The sequence below is a fragment of the Festucalex cinctus genome, chromosome 2, assembly GCF_051991245.1.
Source record: "Festucalex cinctus isolate MCC-2025b chromosome 2, RoL_Fcin_1.0, whole genome shotgun sequence".
NCBI lineage: Eukaryota > Metazoa > Chordata > Actinopteri > Syngnathiformes > Syngnathidae > Festucalex > Festucalex cinctus.
In genome coordinates this window covers 19,526,033-19,547,166 of record NC_135412.1, presented here as the reverse complement: position 1 = coordinate 19,547,166, position 21,134 = coordinate 19,526,033, and the positions used below count along the sequence as shown (strand labels likewise).

The 21,134-nt window shown below is 40.7% G+C and overlaps 1 protein-coding gene across 2 annotated transcripts in view; it reads right to left on the bottom strand.

The window, feature by feature from the left end:
* The window catches only part of LOC144014045 (ERC protein 2-like), a 168,839-nt gene that overhangs the window by 72,548 nt on the left and 75,157 nt on the right, over window positions 1–21,134 (bottom strand). For both annotated transcript variants that reach the window (XM_077513538.1, XM_077513539.1), the window contains exons 12-13: window positions 19,135–19,228; window positions 8,043–8,203 (exon numbers count right to left, since the gene is read on the bottom strand). In XM_077513538.1, the coding sequence (XP_077369664.1) occupies window positions 8,043–8,203; window positions 19,135–19,228 (255 nt within the window). The remainder of the gene's footprint in view (window positions 1–8,042; window positions 8,204–19,134; window positions 19,229–21,134) is intronic.

The window sequence follows — 21,134 nt, the reverse complement described above, 5'->3', positions numbered from 1 at the left end:
AAACTGAATTTAAAATAATGAAATGTATTTCGGATTCTCAGAAATTGTACTTGGTCCTCACTGAAAATTCAGTTCTGTATATTTTCACATTGAGTTTTCCAAACACAAATTCTGTTCTTAATACAAGTTCAGTTCACTTGACAGACATTCGGGTACTTTAGGAAAATCAATCGATCAGCACCTTCATTTTTGAGCAAGTGACTTGGGGGATTTTCGGAAAGTGGAATCTCCAAACCAAACAAGTCATCAAGTCAAAGAGCGATCAAAAAGGTGCTTCCTTTCAAATACAGTAAAGGGCAGTGTTAATGTTGGTATTTCAGGTGATAGGCTCAACAAAAGATTTGTTTACGGCATTTACAGTTGGATGAATTTGCCTCGCAAATGCCCGGCCCACCAGTATAAACCTTTCCATCAGCTGGCAGTCTAATACATTTGTTAAGCACTCGTACACACAAAGATGATTTTAGTCCACTTTACTCCCCATCTTATGTTCTCTTTCCATTTATCTCTAAAATTCCTGTGGTGATCTGGCCCCCCACTGACCAAATGGAGGAGGCAGCGGCGTGGGCGGAGCCGGACCCTGACATAATAACACACCTAGCGGGCTGACAGCCGACACACATGTCGAAGGTAAACACGGGTGTCAGAGGGCACAGGAGCACAGACAGACATGATGAATGGCCCCGAGTTCCCACGAGGCGACACGCACACAAACCCGCTCAGGAAGAGGAAGGTGATGTGTGGTCAGCTCCACCTCATCACTGCAGCACAGAGAATCCCTTTCAGCCACCTTCAATGTCTCATCGTTGCCTTAACACAACAATCGCACTTGAACACCGTACTTGTGCACGCGTCAATCGCTATGTGTGCGTCGACCCGCTCACACAAAGCGCCGTCTGTTGCGTGTTCTTGTCTGTGTACTGTACGTGAGCTTTGGCAGCTTGGAGTGACTTATTTCAAAAAAGGCGCATGTGAGCACAATGCTGCGTGCAACAGAGAACGTCTACGTGTGTACTTTGTAAAATAGTTTCCATTATTTCATGGCGTGGAGTGTCAAGGCCCTTCAGACAGATCAGTAAGCAGGGACATGACCTTGCCGCTACAGCTGGACTCGAGTGTTTTGGCACCGTAACCATGGCGATGGCTCGACAGAGACAGGATGTCTACGTCGGGGATTTGAAAGTCACAACGTCGCCATTGCTCTAAGCTTCATTATGCCACGGGTTGCTCTCGCTTGCCAACAACAGGTCAGAGCAGCAAATTTGGACAGAGAACGAAGTGAACATCAAGTATGTGACACTCGGATTTAGGGAAATGTAAAACTTGGCTTAGGACTTGTTTTTTTTTTCAATGTCATACGGATGTTAACAGAAATGCAAATAAAGAATATACCTTTGTTTCTTCAGATGATAAAAATGTCTTTAGGAGGTCAATAATTCACCAAACAAATGAAATTAAATTGGGTACATCTCCCCAATGTAACAACTTCTAGTCCCTGATGTGTTTCTAATACTTTCTGCTCTGCTGAATAAGCAACTGAATTAGGAGAAGTGCCTCTGGTTCGACACCACAGCAAACTAAAACCACAACAGCAAACGTATGGAAAGTGTCAACTTTTTTCACAATTTCAATTTGGGTTGTTCTAGACCACTTTTTTTTTTTCCAGACTGATACAAGTACAAGTTTTCAACTCTTGAGTAGTCAATGGTACCAACTACCAAGTACTAATACCGCTAATACTTTTGATACATGAAATTTCCCCCAAAAATAATGACAGATAATATTAAAGAAATACCTAATATCCCATTATGGCACTTTTTCAGTAAAATGGCATGACATTAATGGCAATTTTGTATTCTTCTAATTACTATTTCCTGATCGTAAACCAGGCATTAGCTACCGTCGCAAGTATGATAACTCGAAATACGGCCAGGTATTGGCCTGCTACAGATAATCTATCCCTTATTTTCATCATTTAACATTGTTGCTGATGTGCAGATTTGATTTGATTTAGCCAGGCAAAACAGATTCATAACAAAACTTATTTTTGTACAATTGTGGCCTCACGAGGCAAAACCTCTTGAGGGAAGTAAAACAAAACAACAAATAAAAACAAGTACACTATACAAGACAGTAAACATTCCCACAAGACAGTTCAAAACATACATATGGGTGGCTCGTGCCAAGGATTGAAGATACCAATTGAAAATATATCCACATAGCACCTTTGCATATATTACATGGTTCATCTCATATGTTAGTGCCAAGAAAGTGCCAACCGTTTTTCGACTATTTTGATGTTGATGAAGCAGAAAAAGACATTTGCTTTCTGAATTGGATCTAATTTTTGAGAAATTCTATTTTTTTTTAAGTGCTAAATGCTAACTATGCGCAAGTTATGATGCCATTGATATTTTCTTTATGCTACAACTTTGACAATAGCCTTCTATTTTTGATGCGATGTGAAAGACGACAATCATTATCTCAGAGAGCTTTCTATATGCAGATCATGTTTCATGCGGAAAATCAAGCAAAACATCTGAAAATTAGGCACTATTAGCCGTAAACAAATGCAAAAACAGATGATGTCAAAGCAGAACTTTTAGTCACGGTTAAAGATGCATTGTGCCGTTTCAAAAGGTAATGTTCCCAGTACTGAGGACTCGGGTTCGAGTGCAGGCTCCGGCCTTCCTGGGTGGAGTTTGCATGTTCTTCCCCGTGCCCGCGTGGGTCTTCTCCGGGTACTCCGGTCTCCTCCCACATTCCAAAGACATGCATGGCAGGTTAATTGGGCGCTCCGAATTGTCCCAAGTTGTGCTTGCGTGTGTGGATGATTGTCCGTATCTGTGTGCCCTGCGATTTTCTGGCAACCAGTTCAGAGTGTACCCCACCTGCTGCCCATAGCGGACCCCTGCACACTCCACAGTTTCTTTGAGAGGGGAGGGGCGGAGTTTTTCTTACCTCATTTGAAGTCATGTCTTCGTTTGTCAACTGTGGCTGTCACTTTAAGATCATGCGCGCACTCGCACACACACAATGAACGAGCCTAACATAGATGCTGCAGTTACACTTTGGGCCAGAGGTGGCAGTAGTGAGTAAAAAAAGTGACAAACTGCACAATGATTCTTTAAAGCAGGGGTGTCCAAACTTTTTCATTTGAAGGCCACATATAGAAAATCAGAAGGACGCAAGGTCATAATGTTATGATGAAGAAATTGTGTTTAGTCATAAAAATTGTACAAATAATTTATTTGTGCTTTTGCAGATTTAGAAAAATGCTACAGGACATAAACCAATTTATTTGTAATATGGCAGTAGGTTTTATAGTTTGGGAATTTTTTATTTTAGTTTTTATTTCATTTTGAGTTTTGTTTTTTAAATTTAGTTTTAATTAGTTTTCAGGGTGGTTCTGTTAGTTGTTATTAGTTTTAGTTCTTTAATAAATGCTTAGTTTTAGTTTAGTTTCAGTATTTATTTTATTTTTTTAATGTGTATTACCGGTACTTGTGCGCAATATTTAAAAAAAACACCATGGGAATGATGTCATCTGAAGGTGCTTTTCTATTGGCTGCTGCTAGATGACGTTACTTCTGTGTGACATACTTTCAATCGTCATTATTCCGTTTTTTTAATCAAAATAAATGACTAAAAATCACATTTGAAATCATCCCCAAAGACTCATGCATTAAATTCATTACCAAAGACTAAAACGAAGGACGTTTACTATAATTATAGTTTTAGTTTTGTAAGCATAAAATGTAGTTTAGTTTTCGTTTTTTAAAACGCATTTTCATTTTTATTTTATTTTGTTACCATTGTTTTTTCAATTTTTTTAATTTGTTATTTAGTTAACTAAAATAACGTTTAATGGCACCTGTATTTTTCGACACCGTCCCTTCTTACTTTGACCATCTCCAAACATTTTTGTTTTTATTAATTTAATTTAACCGAGTCATGTCGCGGGCCACTGAAAAATGGATGGCGGGCTGCAAATGGCCCCCGGGCCGTAGGTTGGACACCCCTGCTTTAAAGTCATTTCCTAAAAATGTCACAGATCCTTATCAATTATCACAAATATTTATCTCAAAATCGAGTGCCAGTTTAAAGAAACTGATAACATTTTTGGACTCAGCAGCCCAAAAGTAGCCAGAAACCATGAACATATCATAGGCTGGAAAACAATAAATTGTTGGCTAGGGTTATATTATTTGTGACTAAATGTGAGAAACTGACAGTAATATTCTTCAAGGTACACCAAACTGTATTCAAATCTCACCACTCATCGCCAGTGATGAAGAAATCCCTCAAAATGCTGCTTCAAAGTTTGCCATAGCATGTTGTTTATTGGTGTAGCAGTACATGGTGGGCTTACAGAGACACCATACACTGCTTCCTCCCTTGTCATTTGCAGCTCCACTCGTCGTTCTCTCGTCTTTCTTGTGTCACTCCATCCATCATTCCCTTACTCCTTTTCCTCAACAACCACCCTCTCCATCACTCACTCTCTAAACCTTCATCATCTTTTTTCTTTTTACATCAAATCTTCTGCTGCCTCTCTTGTAATTATTCTGTCTTTTGAATCATGTAAGTGTGATGGATCGATGCCTCCTTTTTTCACACAACGCGGTCCGTCCACTTTGATGTCGAGTGCATCGCGTCACGCTTCAAACTTGTGACACTTGAAGACAAGTGAGGTGCGACAGACACATGGGAAGGAAGCGGTTGCTTTTTCAAAATAAAATCGGCTGCAGATGTGCCGCATATCAAAGAGCGAACAAGTCACTTTTCATTCTGCTAATGATCCATTCGGCCGGTGCCACGTGGTTGGCCACCACGGCTTTCGATGCGACATACACAAACAGTAGACGAACTAGCGCCGTGCAACAATACTGCAAATGATTCTTTTTTTTTTTTTTTTTTTTTTAAATCAACAACAATGAAGTCTCTTTCTCAGACACTCACACACGCTTTCAAACATTGCCACATAGTTTTCCACAGCTGGCCTTTTGTTTATTCTTATTTGTATTTATTTATTTATTTATTTTAAACAAATGCCCCACTGCAAGTGAAAAAAAAAAAAGAGCGACTTGGCACACACGCAAGCTTCTCTCCTGATTTCTAGGATTTAAATGCTCCAGCGTGTGCAGCGCCCGCCCCCTCCCTCTCACGTTCTCCCATTACTTCACATTCTCTACCCTATCTGGCCTGTTTGCTTGTGTCTGTACTAAATTGAACCAGAGCCGTGCTGTGGGAATATGGTGTGTGTGTTTACGGTATCTACAGGAGAGCGCGCATACGCAAGCGTGTGCGCACATTCGGCATCTCAGAGGCTTGTTAAGATGCAAGTGAGTCTCTCACAGCTGAATTTGCCCCACTCACAGTTCAATACTCCTTTAATCCGCATCGTCGCTGACCCACAACCCATGATTCTGACCCCCTCATGCACACTGCAACGCATGCTAAGACCACACACACATACATCATTGTGCCCTCCGCGCCCCTTCAATTTGCGTGTGTCAGTGTGGACTCGCATCCACACAAACAGCACATGCAATTTTGATGTTTATGTCAGCCAACCATCACACTGACTTTCTTCCTCAAATATTTCTGTAATGGTAATACAATAATGATTTACAACTCGCGGCAGCAGACTATACAAGAATAATTCACCAGCCAAGGCAATGTTCTGTGAATGTGTTTGTAATTTTACATCTAAAAAGAAGTGCAGCTTGTGACTGTCTCATATGTCAGACATTTGTCCTGTTGGAAACGACTGCTTCGATTCGGGAAAGTGGAACAGAAAGATATTTATACACGTTTATGATATAAACTATGTTGTCTTAAAAAAAAAAAAAGAGAGACATAAATGTCTTTGCAAGTCATACTGGAATGAAATCCAATAATTACACTGTATGACATTCCAGTTACTTTTCTGACGAGCACATTTGGAACTACCCACACCTTCTATCCGAGCCGTCAAAACAAACACACATGCACTTCCTCCAATGACACATCACAGAATTCACTCACATATTCATATGCTCACACTTTGAAACACATCCAGCTCTTTTTTTTTTCCTTTCTTTGTGTCAAACACAGGCAACATCACACGTTTTATTGCTCTTGCACTCAAACACATGAAAGCAACAACACATCCCATCATTGATTATCTATGTGAGACTCATGCATACACCGTATATCATTTCATCTTAGCGTACATGCAATTTGGGAAAGGTCGTATGCGTTTTTCACCATGATTGTGCCCCAGTGCACAAAGCAAGGTCAATTACAGCTGCAAGGAACCCCCATGCTCCTTTGGGATGTGGAGGACTCACAATGAGGGTTTGAATGAAATCAGAGCACATGATTTTCATCAAACACAAAACATTAGGACCTTGTGATAGCCCCATATATATGCTTAACTCATTTACTCCCAATAAAGTATAAATACGTTTTTTTTTTAAATGTTCTAAGTGTCCCAAAGACACTTTAAAAAAAAAAAAAAAAATTTATGCTAGAGCATACAGAAGGCTTTGATGCAGCCTCTCAACTGCAAAGAAGGGTTGCAGAAATGTTAGTTATTACACAAATGGCCAGCAGGTGGCAGCAGAGCAAAGGAGATCAACCAGGGCCATGTAGAAAAAAAAAGCTCAATTACTTACCCCGGGTTTTCACCGGATGCGGTTGCGGTGCGGTTGCGGTGCGTTCCGGCGACGCAAGCAATTAGATTCCATTCATTCGAATGGTGCAGTTTACACCGCTTGCGGGTGCGTTGCGTGTCGACTGCGTCTCAGCTGCGGCGTGCCGCAGCCCTTCCGCAAGGATAGACCTATTTTCTATTTTTGCCGGACGCCACAGCGGTAGGCCTCCGGCAAATGGCAAGCTAGCACAAAACACATCGAGCGGGACAGGAAGACCGACGCAGTTTCAAAATAAGTTTCCGGTTACCTTTCAAGATAAAACACTCGCCAGCTCCTATTTCGCAAGCATGCTAGCAAAACGTGATGTGGGCGTAGACGGGCCTGGAGTTAACGTGCGAGGTGCTCATTCACGGTTTAGACACCAGCGAACATGGACGAGGAGAGGTTTATATTGGAGGTAGAAAGCCACAAAATAATAAAAGTCCACCTCTCTTTCTGATTCTCTGTTGAGCACAGACTTTCTGTGTGTTTGTCGTTGTTTTTAATGCCACATGATCGCGCGCGGTCACGCGAGATACGGCGGGAAGTGGTCGTCGACGGAGCTGCCGGACCGCAGCTGTGCGGAGCCGGTGTGGATTGGCCAAAAAATTGACGCGTCCGGAGCACGCAGTCAAGACGCACCGCACCGCAGCCGCACCGCAACCGCAACCGGTGTAAACCCGGGGTTACAATTTTAAATAGATTTGTGAAAACTGATGAAACTTAGCTCTCTTCTAATGCTAATTGCTGCAAAACGGAAACAGATAGAAACATACGTTTTTTTCCTGCTGAAAGAAGAGACTTTAATCTTTCTTTTGATAGGTCCCATGCTTTTATAGCAATAGAACACAATATTCTGTGGGCCTTGCAAAATCAGTCAAAATCCAGTAAAACAGCCGGGAGCGAACGGGACTGAAAATGGCTGGGAGTGAATGAGTTAACCATTGCTGCCATGCTCTCCCCATTACACAATGATGAAACTAAAATTTGATGCAATTACATGTCATCCAGCTTTGAGAACATTGTTCAAATTTGGAAGCAGTCAAAACAAAATCTCTTGGGCAAGTTTTCTTTAAGGACACTTGACAGATTTTGAGCCTATGGCTTTTTGGAACTCATTTGTGGGTCTACTAATGATAAGACATACCTGAAAGATTGTCAAAAAAGGCAACAGGGTCACACCGACCAAAACTTCTCATCAGCTCAACATAAAGTATCTGACATCATTCACCACAAGGTTCCCCAACTCACACTTTATGTCAGCGGGGATACAGCTGAAAATGTTTTGACGACACACTCATTAACGCAGTCCATGCATTAACAGAAGAATGGAGGTAAGTATAAAGACAGCGTGAAACTAACTTCATTTCCAGAATTTCTTCCAGCTGCTTTCGTCTTTCCTGCCGCAGGCTGTTGAGATGCCCGTCTCGTTCATGCAAGGTCTGCTGAGTGGAGGACAGATGCAACTTTGTGGTGTCCAGTTCCTGTCTCGTCTTCTCCAGGGCCCCCATCAGCTCTTCCAGCTAGTCAAGGAGAAACATAATTTGAATATCAACAGTATGGACCCATGCTGCATAAAAGAGACAATGATTGTGCTTGTTTATATTGTACGTGTGCATGCTAATAAGAACTGTATTTGATCAGCTACAACATTAGGTACACCTGTGCAAAGTAATGAGATCCTTATATCAAATTCAGCATTGGAAAGTAATGAAAATAAAAAGAGAACGTAAAAATGAAGCTAAAAAAAAAGGTAGCCAGAATGTGTAAGAAAACCCAAACGAAATTAAACTACATTAAAAATTGGCTAGATTAACTCATTCACTCAACAATCCCCTTCGCTCCCGGCTGTTTTACTGCATTTTGACTGATTTTCAAGGCCCACAGAAGATTGTGTTCTCTTGCTATAAAAATATGGAACCCAAAAAAAGAAAGATTAAAGTCTCTTCTTTCATTTGGAAAAAAATATATATTTCTGTCTGTTTCCGTTTTGCAGCAATTAGCATTAGAATATAGCTAAGTTTCATCATTATTCACAAATCTATTTAGAATTCGGAGTAAGAAATTTTTTCAACGTGGCCCTGGTTGATCTCCTGTGCTCTGCTGCCACCTGCTGATCGTTTGCGTCATAACTACCATTTTATTCAACCGTTCTTTGCAGTTGAGAGGCTGCATCAAAGCCTTCTGTATGCTCTAGCATTTTTTTTTTTTTTAAACAACAACAACGTATAATATAAAAACGTATAAATACGTCTTTGGGACACTTAAGACATTTGAAATAGAACATATTTATACGTTTTTGGGAGCAAATGAGTTAATCAGAACAATGTGCATATTTTGAATTAATACCTGTTAAATCTAACCTAAGAAATGTTACCCTTAAAAGGCTGAGTGCAAAATATAGTAGCTATTGTATTGGCTTTTATTGGATTGTGCAGGTATAACTAATGTTACTAGTCAGAATGAAGGTGAAAATTAGGTGAGATGAATGAATGGAATGCACGGCTGCTTGAAAATTGAGGGGCAGGTCAAATGACCGGAGTCTGTTGTTGCAGCGGCAAGTCTTCGGCTCTCCCCTCCTCTTCCTTTGGCTTGCTAATTTCTTTTACACGCTGGAGTGTTTGTCTACTTGAGAGCAGGTGAGATCAATGAACGTGCATGCCCTCCAACCATTCGGGCCCACTTGTCCCACCTGAGCATCTGACAGACAGGATGTGACCTTAGGGCATTATTATCCCGACACAGGAAGTGTGTAATTGTCTGACAGCGAGCACTCTCCCAAAGGACGCAACACTGTAAGTCGTCTTTAGGTGATGTCATTGGAAAACTACAACAATTCATTTTATTTTCAATTGTGACAATGTGTAGATTTCCGAGATAAGACGGATAAGACAAATTATTGTTGGATCTAACATAAAGGAAGGGAAATGGAAACGAAAGAAAAAGTGGAAAGCACTCCATGGGGTGGGACATAAAAGAAGGAGCGGGCCTCTTTTATGATGGGACCAAATCGTTCGCACATTTTCAGGACGCTCTCCATCGCCGTCTGTTTGGTAGGTGTGCTTCACAGATGTTCATGTAGATCACATTCACACCAGCGAGAGTCGGGCGAGTACACAACTTTGAAATGAAATGCAGTTTGGATTCATCGGAGTCTGGAAACGCACTGAATCATTGCAATAAAACAAAATATATCTGGCAACAATAATTAACTTCATGATTAAGGATAGACCGATAATCGGCTGGGCCGATATTCAGCATTTTGATGAATATTGGCATCGGCCATTTTGAAGAATTACGGCGAGACAATAGATCAATTTAAAAAAAAGTGTTCAGGGGAGGAAAAAAAAAAAATCAGTGAACTAATTATTTAATTCTTCAGAGATGCTCGCTACACGTTCTGTCTTTGAAATTAAAATTAAGACAAGTAAAATTTTAATACTTCAGATATTTTGAAATAAAAAACAACTGTATTTACTGTAGCAAATGATAGGGAGCTACTTATTTAAGTTTTTATTGAATTTTTGAAGACGTGCTACTGCCCCTGGAAGATGCCTAAACTTTTGGTTAGATTTTATTAAAACAAAAATGTCTACTGAATAAGATTTATTTTTTTTTTTTAACTCCTATATTATAGGAAACCTAAACGTTGTTCAATATATATATATGCTTTGAAAAAAAGGAGCTGCAGTTTGTATTTTTTTTTTCATTTTTGAAGCCATTTCATTTTTGATGAATATTTTCCCTTATATTTATATTGTACTTATTTTTTCCATTTTCAATTATATTTATTTTTCCAATATTTTTCCATTTTCCACATTCCCTTTTTTTCTCATACTTTCGATTAAGGACTTTTAAACAACTTTAGTTAAGTTTTTTTCCCCTTCCTTTTTAATTATTATTATTTTTATTATTATGTTAAACTATAACTGTGCTATATGTTTTAAAGTTTGCTGAATAATGTTTTAATATTGTCATTGCATGTTCTCTTAATAAATTTTGTAACCTACTTTTATTTACTCTTCTTCCTCTGAATGTTAATTACTGTGTGTGTTGATGCTTATGTGTAGTCTTTCCTTGTGTAAAGCACATTGAGTTGCCTTGTGTATAAAATGTGCTATATAAATAAACTTGCCTTGCCTTATAGTGAATATTAATATTGGCTCCAAATATCTGTTATCTGAGTCCTTGACTACTAATAAACGGTATCAGTATCGGGCCTTAAAAAAAAGAATATCGGTCTGTCTCTATTCATAATCGTCCAACAGCTAATTCACTCAGAAAACAACACATCAAAAATGTCAAAAATCCCATCAAAGTCTCCCAGCACATGACAAGCGAGGGTGTTGATAAATGAATAACTTGGAATTATTTTCACTGTTTGATGTTTTGCTTGAAAAGCTCCATTATGAAAGCCAAGGGTCACCCACGTCACATATGGATCCGTCAGCCCGACATTGGGCCACCACCCAGACTAGCCCTTGTGTCACAATCACATCATTAATAAGGAATACAATGCATTTTAGTGAAATTAGCGAGCTAATCAGCTTAGCGGCAAGCCTGTGCGTGCTAATTTAGCTCAACTTCAAGGGAAAGCTTTGCAGCCTGGCTAAGGCTTACTAAGACTGGCTAAGCTGATTGAGGGCTCAAGAGGTAAGGGCCAAATCCCCTCTTGTCCATTTGCGTCGGTGTTGATGGTTCAAAGGCCTGGTTCAAATGACACAGTGGGGTGGGGGGGAGGGGGTTGGGGGGGGCAAGAGATTTGGACAGATAGCGGGACAACGGCAGAACAAGTGTGGAGATAATTGGGCCAAACGAGTTAAAGCGGCAGATGGGTGAGAAAGCAGCTCAGGCTCAGGATGACGGACACAAGAGACCGAGTGACTCTACAGAGAGGGTGTGAAGAAAAGTGACCCGGAGCATTACCCATGCCCCATTTCAGCCAGTCAGGCTGATGGAAGACTTTCACCGCATTACACATCATGAGACTGATTACTTTGGGACACAGAGGAGAAGAAAGAACATTTCAAGGGGGGCAAATGTGAGAATGCCAGGAATGGTGCCAAGATCAGGTGATATTTTACTGACCCATTATAGAGCTTTTTTTTTTTTTTTCTCCTCAGTCCGGGACACAGTGCAATTGCATGCTAATGTTCACATGTAGCCTCCGTCTTGTGTGCATGATGTCATGTTGGCTCACAGCAATGAGAGCAGTGAGCATCGTGGCCACCGAGCAGCTTGAGCACTGAGCCAAATGGTTATCTTTTGTTGGGGAGACAGCATGACTGCTAGATTCTGGCTCAGTTAGGATCAAGCCCATTCACCAGCATGACAGCACAATGGCTCAGTATGTTCTCTGCATGTTGGGGCCCAATTATTTTGGAGGCATTTCTCGCTTCATTTGGGGCGAAAAATGACTTTGTGCGTGTGAAAGGTCCCACCGCCGTATTTGTAACTTTCGTTCCCACCTGTCGTGAAAAGCTCGTTTGCTGAACTTTGATTCTACTTGTATACATAGACTAAAATGAGACTTATTTTGTTCTAAATAAGCTTTGTTGAATGAACCAAGGTTATAAAAAAATAAATTGAAAAAAACATTTGCATGAACAAAATAAAATAATGATGAAAATCCATCCATCCATCCATCCACCCATCCATCCATCCATTTTCTTGACCGCTTATTCCTCACAAGGGTTGCGGGGGGTGCCGGCGCCTATCTCAGCTGGCTCTGGGCAGTAGGCTGGGGACACCCTGGACTGGTTGCCAGCCAATCGCAGGGCACACAGAAACGAACAACCTTCCACGCTCACAAGCACACCTCGGGACAATTCGGAGCGTCCAATCAAGCTGCCATGCATGTCTTTGGAATGTGGGAGGAGACCGGAGTACCCGAAGAAGACCCAGGCAGGCACGGGGAGAACATGCAAACTCCACACAGGAAGGCCGGAGCCTGGACTCGAACCCGAGTCCACAGAACTGGGAGACGGACGTGCTAACCACTGATTCACCGTGCCGCCAATGATGAAAATGCTTTAAAAAAAAAAAAGAAAACTAAAAATGTTGTGTTTCCATAAACTATAGCAAAAATGTCCTTTTTTTCGGTACATGGCCATTTGCTGAAAGAATGAAGGTCAAACAGTCATCTTTTTACCGCGTTTACCTAGAAACGACACCATCTGGCGGAGCTCGGAGCATATTTCCGAACGTAGTCACAAGGAGGGAACGGGAATTTGGGGGGCGATGAGCTCTTATCGTCATGGTGTCAGTTCTTGCAAACCAAATTTCCCCTCAAAAACATGACATTTTTTTTGCCTGGCCCCCCAAAACATGTGAAGTAGCGAAGTAGCCCCGCGATAGATGAAGTTATGGTTACAAATGAAAACCTATAATAATTATTATTATTAATATAATAATTATCACGATATTGCATATAAACCACCTACAATAACAATAACAATATTGAGGCGCCTGTTAATGCACGCACACATTGAGTTCCTCCACGTATTGATTCAGTTCACAGGCATATTACGTTCACCTTCATCTGGCAATTAGCGTAGATTTTAAACATGGGAAGGGCCAAAACATGCCTAATAAAAATTAAGTTGCACAAAAAAACTAGCCACCAGAGGGTGCTAGAACAGCACAAATGGAAATCAAACTGACTTTTTTCACAGATGTGTTCCTTTTAAATTAGTGTTGTTCCGATACCGTTTTTTGGCTCCCGATACGATACCGATACCCAGATTTGCAGTATCGGCCAATACCGATACCATATCTATACTTAAGATTTTTTTTCCTCAACATGAAAAAGCTGTCCTGCCATTGGTTCAGAGCATTCAAGGGCCGATAGGGTATCTTAGATCGGCATGCAGTGAACATATCACATATCAGTGAATGTTGTGCACCAGCAAGACACAAGATGCTGCATCCAAAATCCTATATTAGTGTTGGAATTAATGGTATCTGCATGTTACTTGTGAGTAGTCACCGATACCGATACCACTGTTTTAATGCAATATCGGCACCTCTGCCGATACCAGTATCGGTATCGGAACAACACTATTTTAAATATCGTGAATATGACGCCGACGATATTGTGGCAGTTTTAATATCACAATATTACAATATTGCCCTTATCAACACATCCCTAGTTGCTACTACCTTTGAGCTCAATTATCTGGTGGCTAGCTCCTTTTGTTGTGGGGCATTCCATGCCACAGCATTTGAGAGCAATTTTGAAGCCTCCATTTATTCGCTTGACCATATTTTGGCAGGATTTTTAACAAAGTGTTCTCTGTGGTGTGACAAACTCATAAGACATTTATTTTCACTTGGCAGAGACTTTGTTTGCGTAATGCACACTGCACTATGTTGCCTTTGGCCTTTGTTATTATGTGTACATGTTTTGAGCCCCCGCCCGATTAAGCTTGATGTAGCTTCTATGGAGAGCCTCATTTCCCAAAGTTGTGGGGTATTCTTTAATACCCTGCTGCTGTTGTGAGCGTGTGATTGATTGCGGACATGAGAATAAACGTATATGTTAAGTTATTGGAGTCATTAATGTCCTGGCGTCACAAATACTGACAGAAAATTAAGCATGAAAGGAATATTAACTACATTTAAGTTTTGTAAACTGAATTCAACACTTCTTTTGCTTCAACCACCCATACTTTTCTTTTCGATTCCTCCTTGTCACTGTTTGTCTTTCTCTGTGTGTGAGACAAGAGGTATTCCACTCCACCACAAAAATGTTAGTTGTAGTTGAAACCGCTGGTGGCTCCCGTCTTTCTTACGGCACTTATAACTAATGTGAGGTCATTCTCATTCAAATGCACACGCACACGCACACCCACGCACGCGCCAAGGGGAAAACACACTCAATTCAATCCGTTTCTTGACTTCCCAGCAGGCACACAGCGATGCAGACACATGTGCAAAACACACTTAAGGGGCTTACCAACCAAGCAGCCATCAATCACAAGAATTGCAGAACATGCAATCCGAGGATCTGAAACTACATTACAAAGACAAAAGTCCCGGGGCACATCTCCTAATAAATTGATTAATACATCTGTGCTGTAGATTCCCCACTGTTCTTCAACATACCAAGCTACTTTGAAAAATCGCATGCTTCAAATTTTGTTAGACCAGTTTGGAGTAGGTCCTTTACTGTTCCAGCATGACTATTTATTTCTCAGTGCACAAAGCAAGAGACTTAAACTAAGGCACATGAGTGTGAGTTTGGAATGGATGAACTTGAGTCTTATTACGCAACAAAAATTTAACCGCAATACGTTTGTTTTTGCTCCCATTTTTTTATGAGATCTGAAACTTGTTCCACATACACAATATCCCCATTTCTGTGAGATATGGTTCACAAACCAGTCTAAATCTGTGATAGTGAGCACTTCTCCTTTGCCGAGATAATCCATACCACCTGACTGGTGTGCCATATCAAGATGCTGGATAGAAATTAGCATTAGTACCCAGATGCTGAATAGACATCATCATTAGTACCCAGATAGGCCTTGGACTGACCACAATAAAAGGCCACTGTGATTTCAGTACTGACCTCACAACTGTTCTGCTGGATGAATGTTGAAAAATGTATGCAGACACAATCAAAAATCTTCCCGGAAGAGTGAAAGCTTTTACAGCCACAAAATAGGACTGAATGCATACTCTCTTCTTCATGTCTTATTATGTGTCTGTTTTTTTATTCATTGTAATGATATACTCATTGCTCAATGCATTATTACAGTATCACACAGGACGGAAACGATAATGATGCCCTATTTAAAATACCGTGCCGAAAGCTTCACATTATTTGAGTAATGATTAGATTTAACCCCATCCTGCCTGCAGTTACAAATGTCAGCCACACGAGGGCATATCTCCTACTCTTTCGTCTCTGTCGAATAAGTTGCCTTGCACTGCAAATTCCGCAGCCCTTTAAGGCATGAATGGGTGTGTGCAGAAGGTATCAGGTACACCTGTCTGTGGGCCCGAACGCGGACTGCCTCCTCTTGGGCCCAGAGCGCCTCCCTATGTGCAGAAGTGTTCATGCTCTCCCTCAAGGCCTTCTCCAACTCCCCTATCCACTCGGCCGTCTCCTGCAAGGCCTCCTGGGAAGCTGAGAGGGGAAGCTGAGGGCCAAGAGTATTTTATTGGAAGGGGTTGGATGAGAAGTGGCAAAAAATTTGTGTATATATATATATATATATATATATATATATATATATATATATATATATATATATATATATATATGAACTATTGAACAATATCTTAGATTGTAAACCTGATTAAATGAGGCTGAGAAAAGAAGTCAAAAAGGAAAGGTTAGAGCAGGCCAAATCAGTAGTAAAAGCAAACCGTCTATTAAAAGGAAACTAGGCAGAAATAAGTTATAAAAGTGTTAAATCTTTATGGACTTATTAAATATCAATGTGCACTACAAAAATGTGAGTGCATGTATTCACACGGCGAGCAGGTGTGTATGTTTTGCACATATGTGTGTGCGTGTGGCCTCGACAACACCCGCGTTGAGTCGGAAAAGGATCACTCTCCACGTTGGCTGATGGAACTGTGAAAGAAAACACGGGACAGAAAAAATAAACCCAGAGTTTCTCTCGCCCGCTTTCATTTTGGGGTCGGGGGGGGGGAAGGACTCGCCTTCAAGTTCACACGTTCACACTGCAGGCTAGCCGTGCAGTAATTGGGTCACATGGGCATGGAGACACAGCCAACCCAAACTTTGGTTGCAAAACACTTGTGCATATTTTTAAAATTAGACTAATAGTGTCACATGAACGTAGGATCACAGTTTATACAACACCTTGGAGACGCCCACTTGCAATCTGGGGATTCGTAGGGCTCAAATCGCAGGACGCCCAACTGAAGTAAATAAGTCATAGGGTGATACTGACAGCAGCAATGAGATTCTCCCCGCGGGTGATGAGAACGGTGCCAAGCGGGCCAAATCGCAAGCGGAAACTTGTTGCTCGTCACGTCAGCACGGCACAGCTGGAGGTGAGCGACAAACCCCTGCGCAGACGCACAGAGGAAGCCTGTGTGCGTCAGCCCCGCAGCACTGTAATTGGACGTGACAGACGGCCAGAAATTCGATGCACCAGAATCAACAAGTGCTGCTATGACACCGCCCAGCAGAGATATGCGCGCACACACATTTAGACCAAACGAAACCACCAGCCCACTGCGATGCTGCTGCTGGGACCCTGAGTGAAACCCGACAAGAAGCCTGCCCCCATATGTCAATGTGAATATCTGTATATCCGATATGGCTTGTGTGACTTTTATTAGCCATGAGAGGATACCGCTGTCTTTCAAGGATACCCGGACGGATACAAGGACTACATGGGTGTGCATGAGGAAAAAGAAACAGGAATAGAATGGAATGGAGAAAAAAATGGATGGATAATTGTCTCTACAGGAACAGTCATCACCAAGGTCCCCAAGGAAAGGTCATTATGGAATTTGACCCTTTCTGCTGGGAAGGAGGATTAAAATCATTGTAATAACCCAGCAGTGAGTGAGAAAAACCTCCAGCAGCTGTGTACCCCTGAACACTTAATTTGACATTTTCTAAACTTCTAAATGCACATGCAAATGCAAGTGTGCAGGTTCAACTAGAATTGGCAATCAACGATCCTCTTTATAATACTGTTCACATTTGAGATTGTGAGACCAAGATGACACCTGAAAACAAACCCTGAATTATAATTTTCCTGTATGTAAATGTTGGGCTGGGGGGGGATAATTCATATGCAAGAAAGCTACATACATGGTCCAGTTCAGTTGCCTAATGGAATATTTGAGCTGCTAAAGCGTCGCTGTTGGCCGGCTAACGCCGTGCTAGCAACAAACTAAAGATAATTTGTAAACCTCGATATCGGACCTGAGAGGCGAACAATCTTAACGCTAGCAAGTAGCAACGTTGGAGGTTCAAGTAAGGTATTTTAAACTAAAAAGGTTAACCTTTCTGTGTGTTAACATGTAGGTGTGTGCTACACAAAAAAAGTTTATGGGTTTGTCAAGATATGATCACTTATATCAAGTGTCATATAAGCGCACTATTTACCAATTTGATCAAATTGGGAATTTTCACGTGTCGGACTATGGCGTGTTTTGCAGCAAATGTACATTGAGTAACATTGAGTAATCATACAATTGATTTGTGTCATGACTGTGTTTTGTCTGTGTTTTATTTGGGGCAAGGGTTATGTTCGGGTCATGACTGGGTGGTCAAGTGTCTGTTTTGAACTGATGTCACCAGCATCTAGTTTCAACTGGTAAGAACCTATGTGAAGTCAGAAGCTATGTGATGTCAGGAATCTTTAATCTCTTTATCTAGTCAGAAGCCAATCAGAGAAATCCATGTCAGCCCTGTTACCCACATGTTTGACCACAGCCAATCTGATCCTATCTATATAAATCTGAAAGAATTATTAATCCGTTCCTCTGTCCATGTGGCCACCTACTCCTCTGCTCGCGCTGTTCCATGCCTCTGGATCCATGATGCGTTCCCGTTGTTTCTGTTCAAGTCAAGTTTGTTCCATGCCTCTTGATGTTAAGCGAATAAAGTGTTAAAACTCTTATTTGTGTCTGCGTTTTGGGATCCAACCCCAGAACATAACAATTTGAGTCTGAGTTCTAATACCTACATGTATAATATGTAATGTCAGTATCTGTCTAGTATATGTGTTCGATGTTTCTGTGAATTTACTCAGGTACATAGACTATGAAAAGAAGAAAGTTGCAAAAGATAGGGGTAGAGGTTGAGGGGGGGCTTAGTAGACGTCTGTTGGTATTTAAAAAAAAAAAAAGTAATAAAAGGCCAATTTGAGAGTTTAAAGGAAAACACTTCCGAAGTGTGTTTTCTTTGTGTTGGACAAGTATAGTGTGGTGAGAAGAAGACGATGAAGCAGAGAGATGCTATCTCAACATCCCACATAAACTGTCCTGCATGCTTGGGAAGCAGGAAGGTGGAGGCGCAGTTCTGTTTGTTTGTGTTTATCCTTGGGCATGTTTTGTTCCTCATGAATGCAGAGATAAATGTAGAGTAGCAGCGGTGTGACGGGCGCACCATCTGACATACAGCACTGAAAATTTGATAAAGAAAATAAACGCAACACGGAAAAATACAGCTTTGAATCACACTTTAGTTATAGTCAATATTTTTTTAAGTACCGTACACTTTTGCCTCTATTTAATTGAGAACAAGTAGGACAAATATTATCTAGTGTAAACTAATTAATGTAAGTTTGTCAAGCTCTGTGCCAATCTGATTGTAGGATGGATAGATGATAAAGTCTTACAGGAGAGGCCAAGAAATCCACACAGTTAATTTTGTAGAGTAAAATTCTCTCTACGAAATTTACCGTCTTCCACCACATGCACACACACGCACAATGCTATATTGATATTTTCAAACCTGCGATAAAGAGTGTGGATGTCCATCAGGCTGTGTATCCTTCCTTATTTCACCAGGCACCGTCTGTTTTTGGATATGAGGGGACTTGACTTGCCTTGAGATAGAAAAAGGTAAAAAAAATAATTAATAAACAATTCATGTTTGATCGTTGCTAGCGTGACTCTTAACATTAAAGCAAAAATATTGTTCTTTTTTTTTTTTATAAAATGACTTGCAGATAAATGATGGCGTGTACGATGTGTCACACGACTCCAAAGTAAACAAAACAACGCCAGTGTGTGACTCATGGCAGGCCAGATGAGTGATGGAGCCGAAGCACGCATGTAAATCTGTCAGCTGCATAGCACACAGGCACAAAGTACACTTGCCGACAGAACCTAACTTTATCCCGCTCCTGAGGATAGTTACAATGAAAAATGAAGTGGATGAGACGAGATTTGTTAATTACCTTTCAAGTTCAGCTTTCCTGCCTTTATTTAATTCATTAAATGATGTATGATTTAAACTTTTTATCAAACTTCAATCAATCCAACTTTATTTATATAGCACCTCTCGTATATTAAAGTGCAAATCAAGGTGCTAAACAATTAAAGCATCCATAATACAATAAAAAGAAGAAACACCCATCCCCCCAAACACCCCCCCCCCCCCCCCAAAAAAAAAAGGGGGGCACAGTGAAACCTCGTGAGGAAAGGCATCCAGGAAACACTGGAGCTAAAAACTAAAATACAACAAAATAAAAAGTTACAGGCTAAAAGAAAACAGAATAAAAGGCAAAAACAAGGCCAAAGACAATATGATAAAAGGAACTAGGGACTAAGAAAATAAATAAAAGGGCTTAAAAAGAGAATTTAAAATGCCAAACTAAAAAGGTTTTAACATGTATTGAACATACCATTTCAACAAATAAGCAGTAATAGGTCAATTTTTAAAACATACAAGTTTGTTACTCACTGTATTTTGGGGGGGTAAAACGGGAAAAGGCAAGATAGTCGACAGTGACAAATTAACGAAAGAGAACTCTACGGCACTGCTAACAAGCTGCGAGCAAGCAGCTGCTAAAACGTGCCACATTATTATTCTACATCCATGCCGGCGTGTTGATTTTGGGTCAGCGCTACAAGCTGCCCCCACATGTGAGCAAATATTTGCTGCCATTTCTCCCAAAATGTTGTTTGTGTGTGTCGGACATGTGAGTGATGTCGGCGAGCAATTCATTTAAATATGCTTTAAAAAAAAAAAAAGATGATGAAAAAATACACACTCACCTGGCGCGTACACGCCCACACTGCACAAATTCAACGCATATGGACTACCGTTCCCTCTAAACTGCGCGTGCGTAATCGCACAGTGCTCTCACCCTCTCTCGCATTAAAAAAAAAAAAAAGGAAAAAAAACCTAACCTGAGCTGTATTTAATGGTTTGTATTTTTTTTTATATTACTTTCCTATAGAAAAATTTAAAACTTTATATAGCACGTAGTTAATGGAGTGGTTAAGAAAAATACAAAAAAATCAAATAAAAGCTGCGCGTGTGCGTGGGGAACACCCATGTCGTGTCGTGGGACGGAACGGCTCCGTCCAAAATGAATAGGCAACACAATGCTGCGGTGATGCCGGACGGCGGGTATACCTCGCACACATCAGGACACCATTCCCACCTCCCTTACATTTTCAATAGCAGTTTGGGTACACCCTCAGTTTTTTTACTGTAGTTTGAATCATACATACATTACACAAACCGCTCCATTTAGAAAGTCCAAATATGGGCGTAGTTTACAAGCCCCTTAAATGAGACTCTTCACGTGTTTCAGAAATGTTCATGGTTTAATAAATGACACGTTTTCCATTATTTTTGAATGGACGATGTGGGGCCCATATTTACATAAATTGTTTTGAGACTAGCCTATGCTTAAAATGACCTGTGTGATTAAAAACAAGTAACAAACTTAGGGCTGATTCTAATCGTGTCACAAATTTGATATGTAAGTTATTTGATTT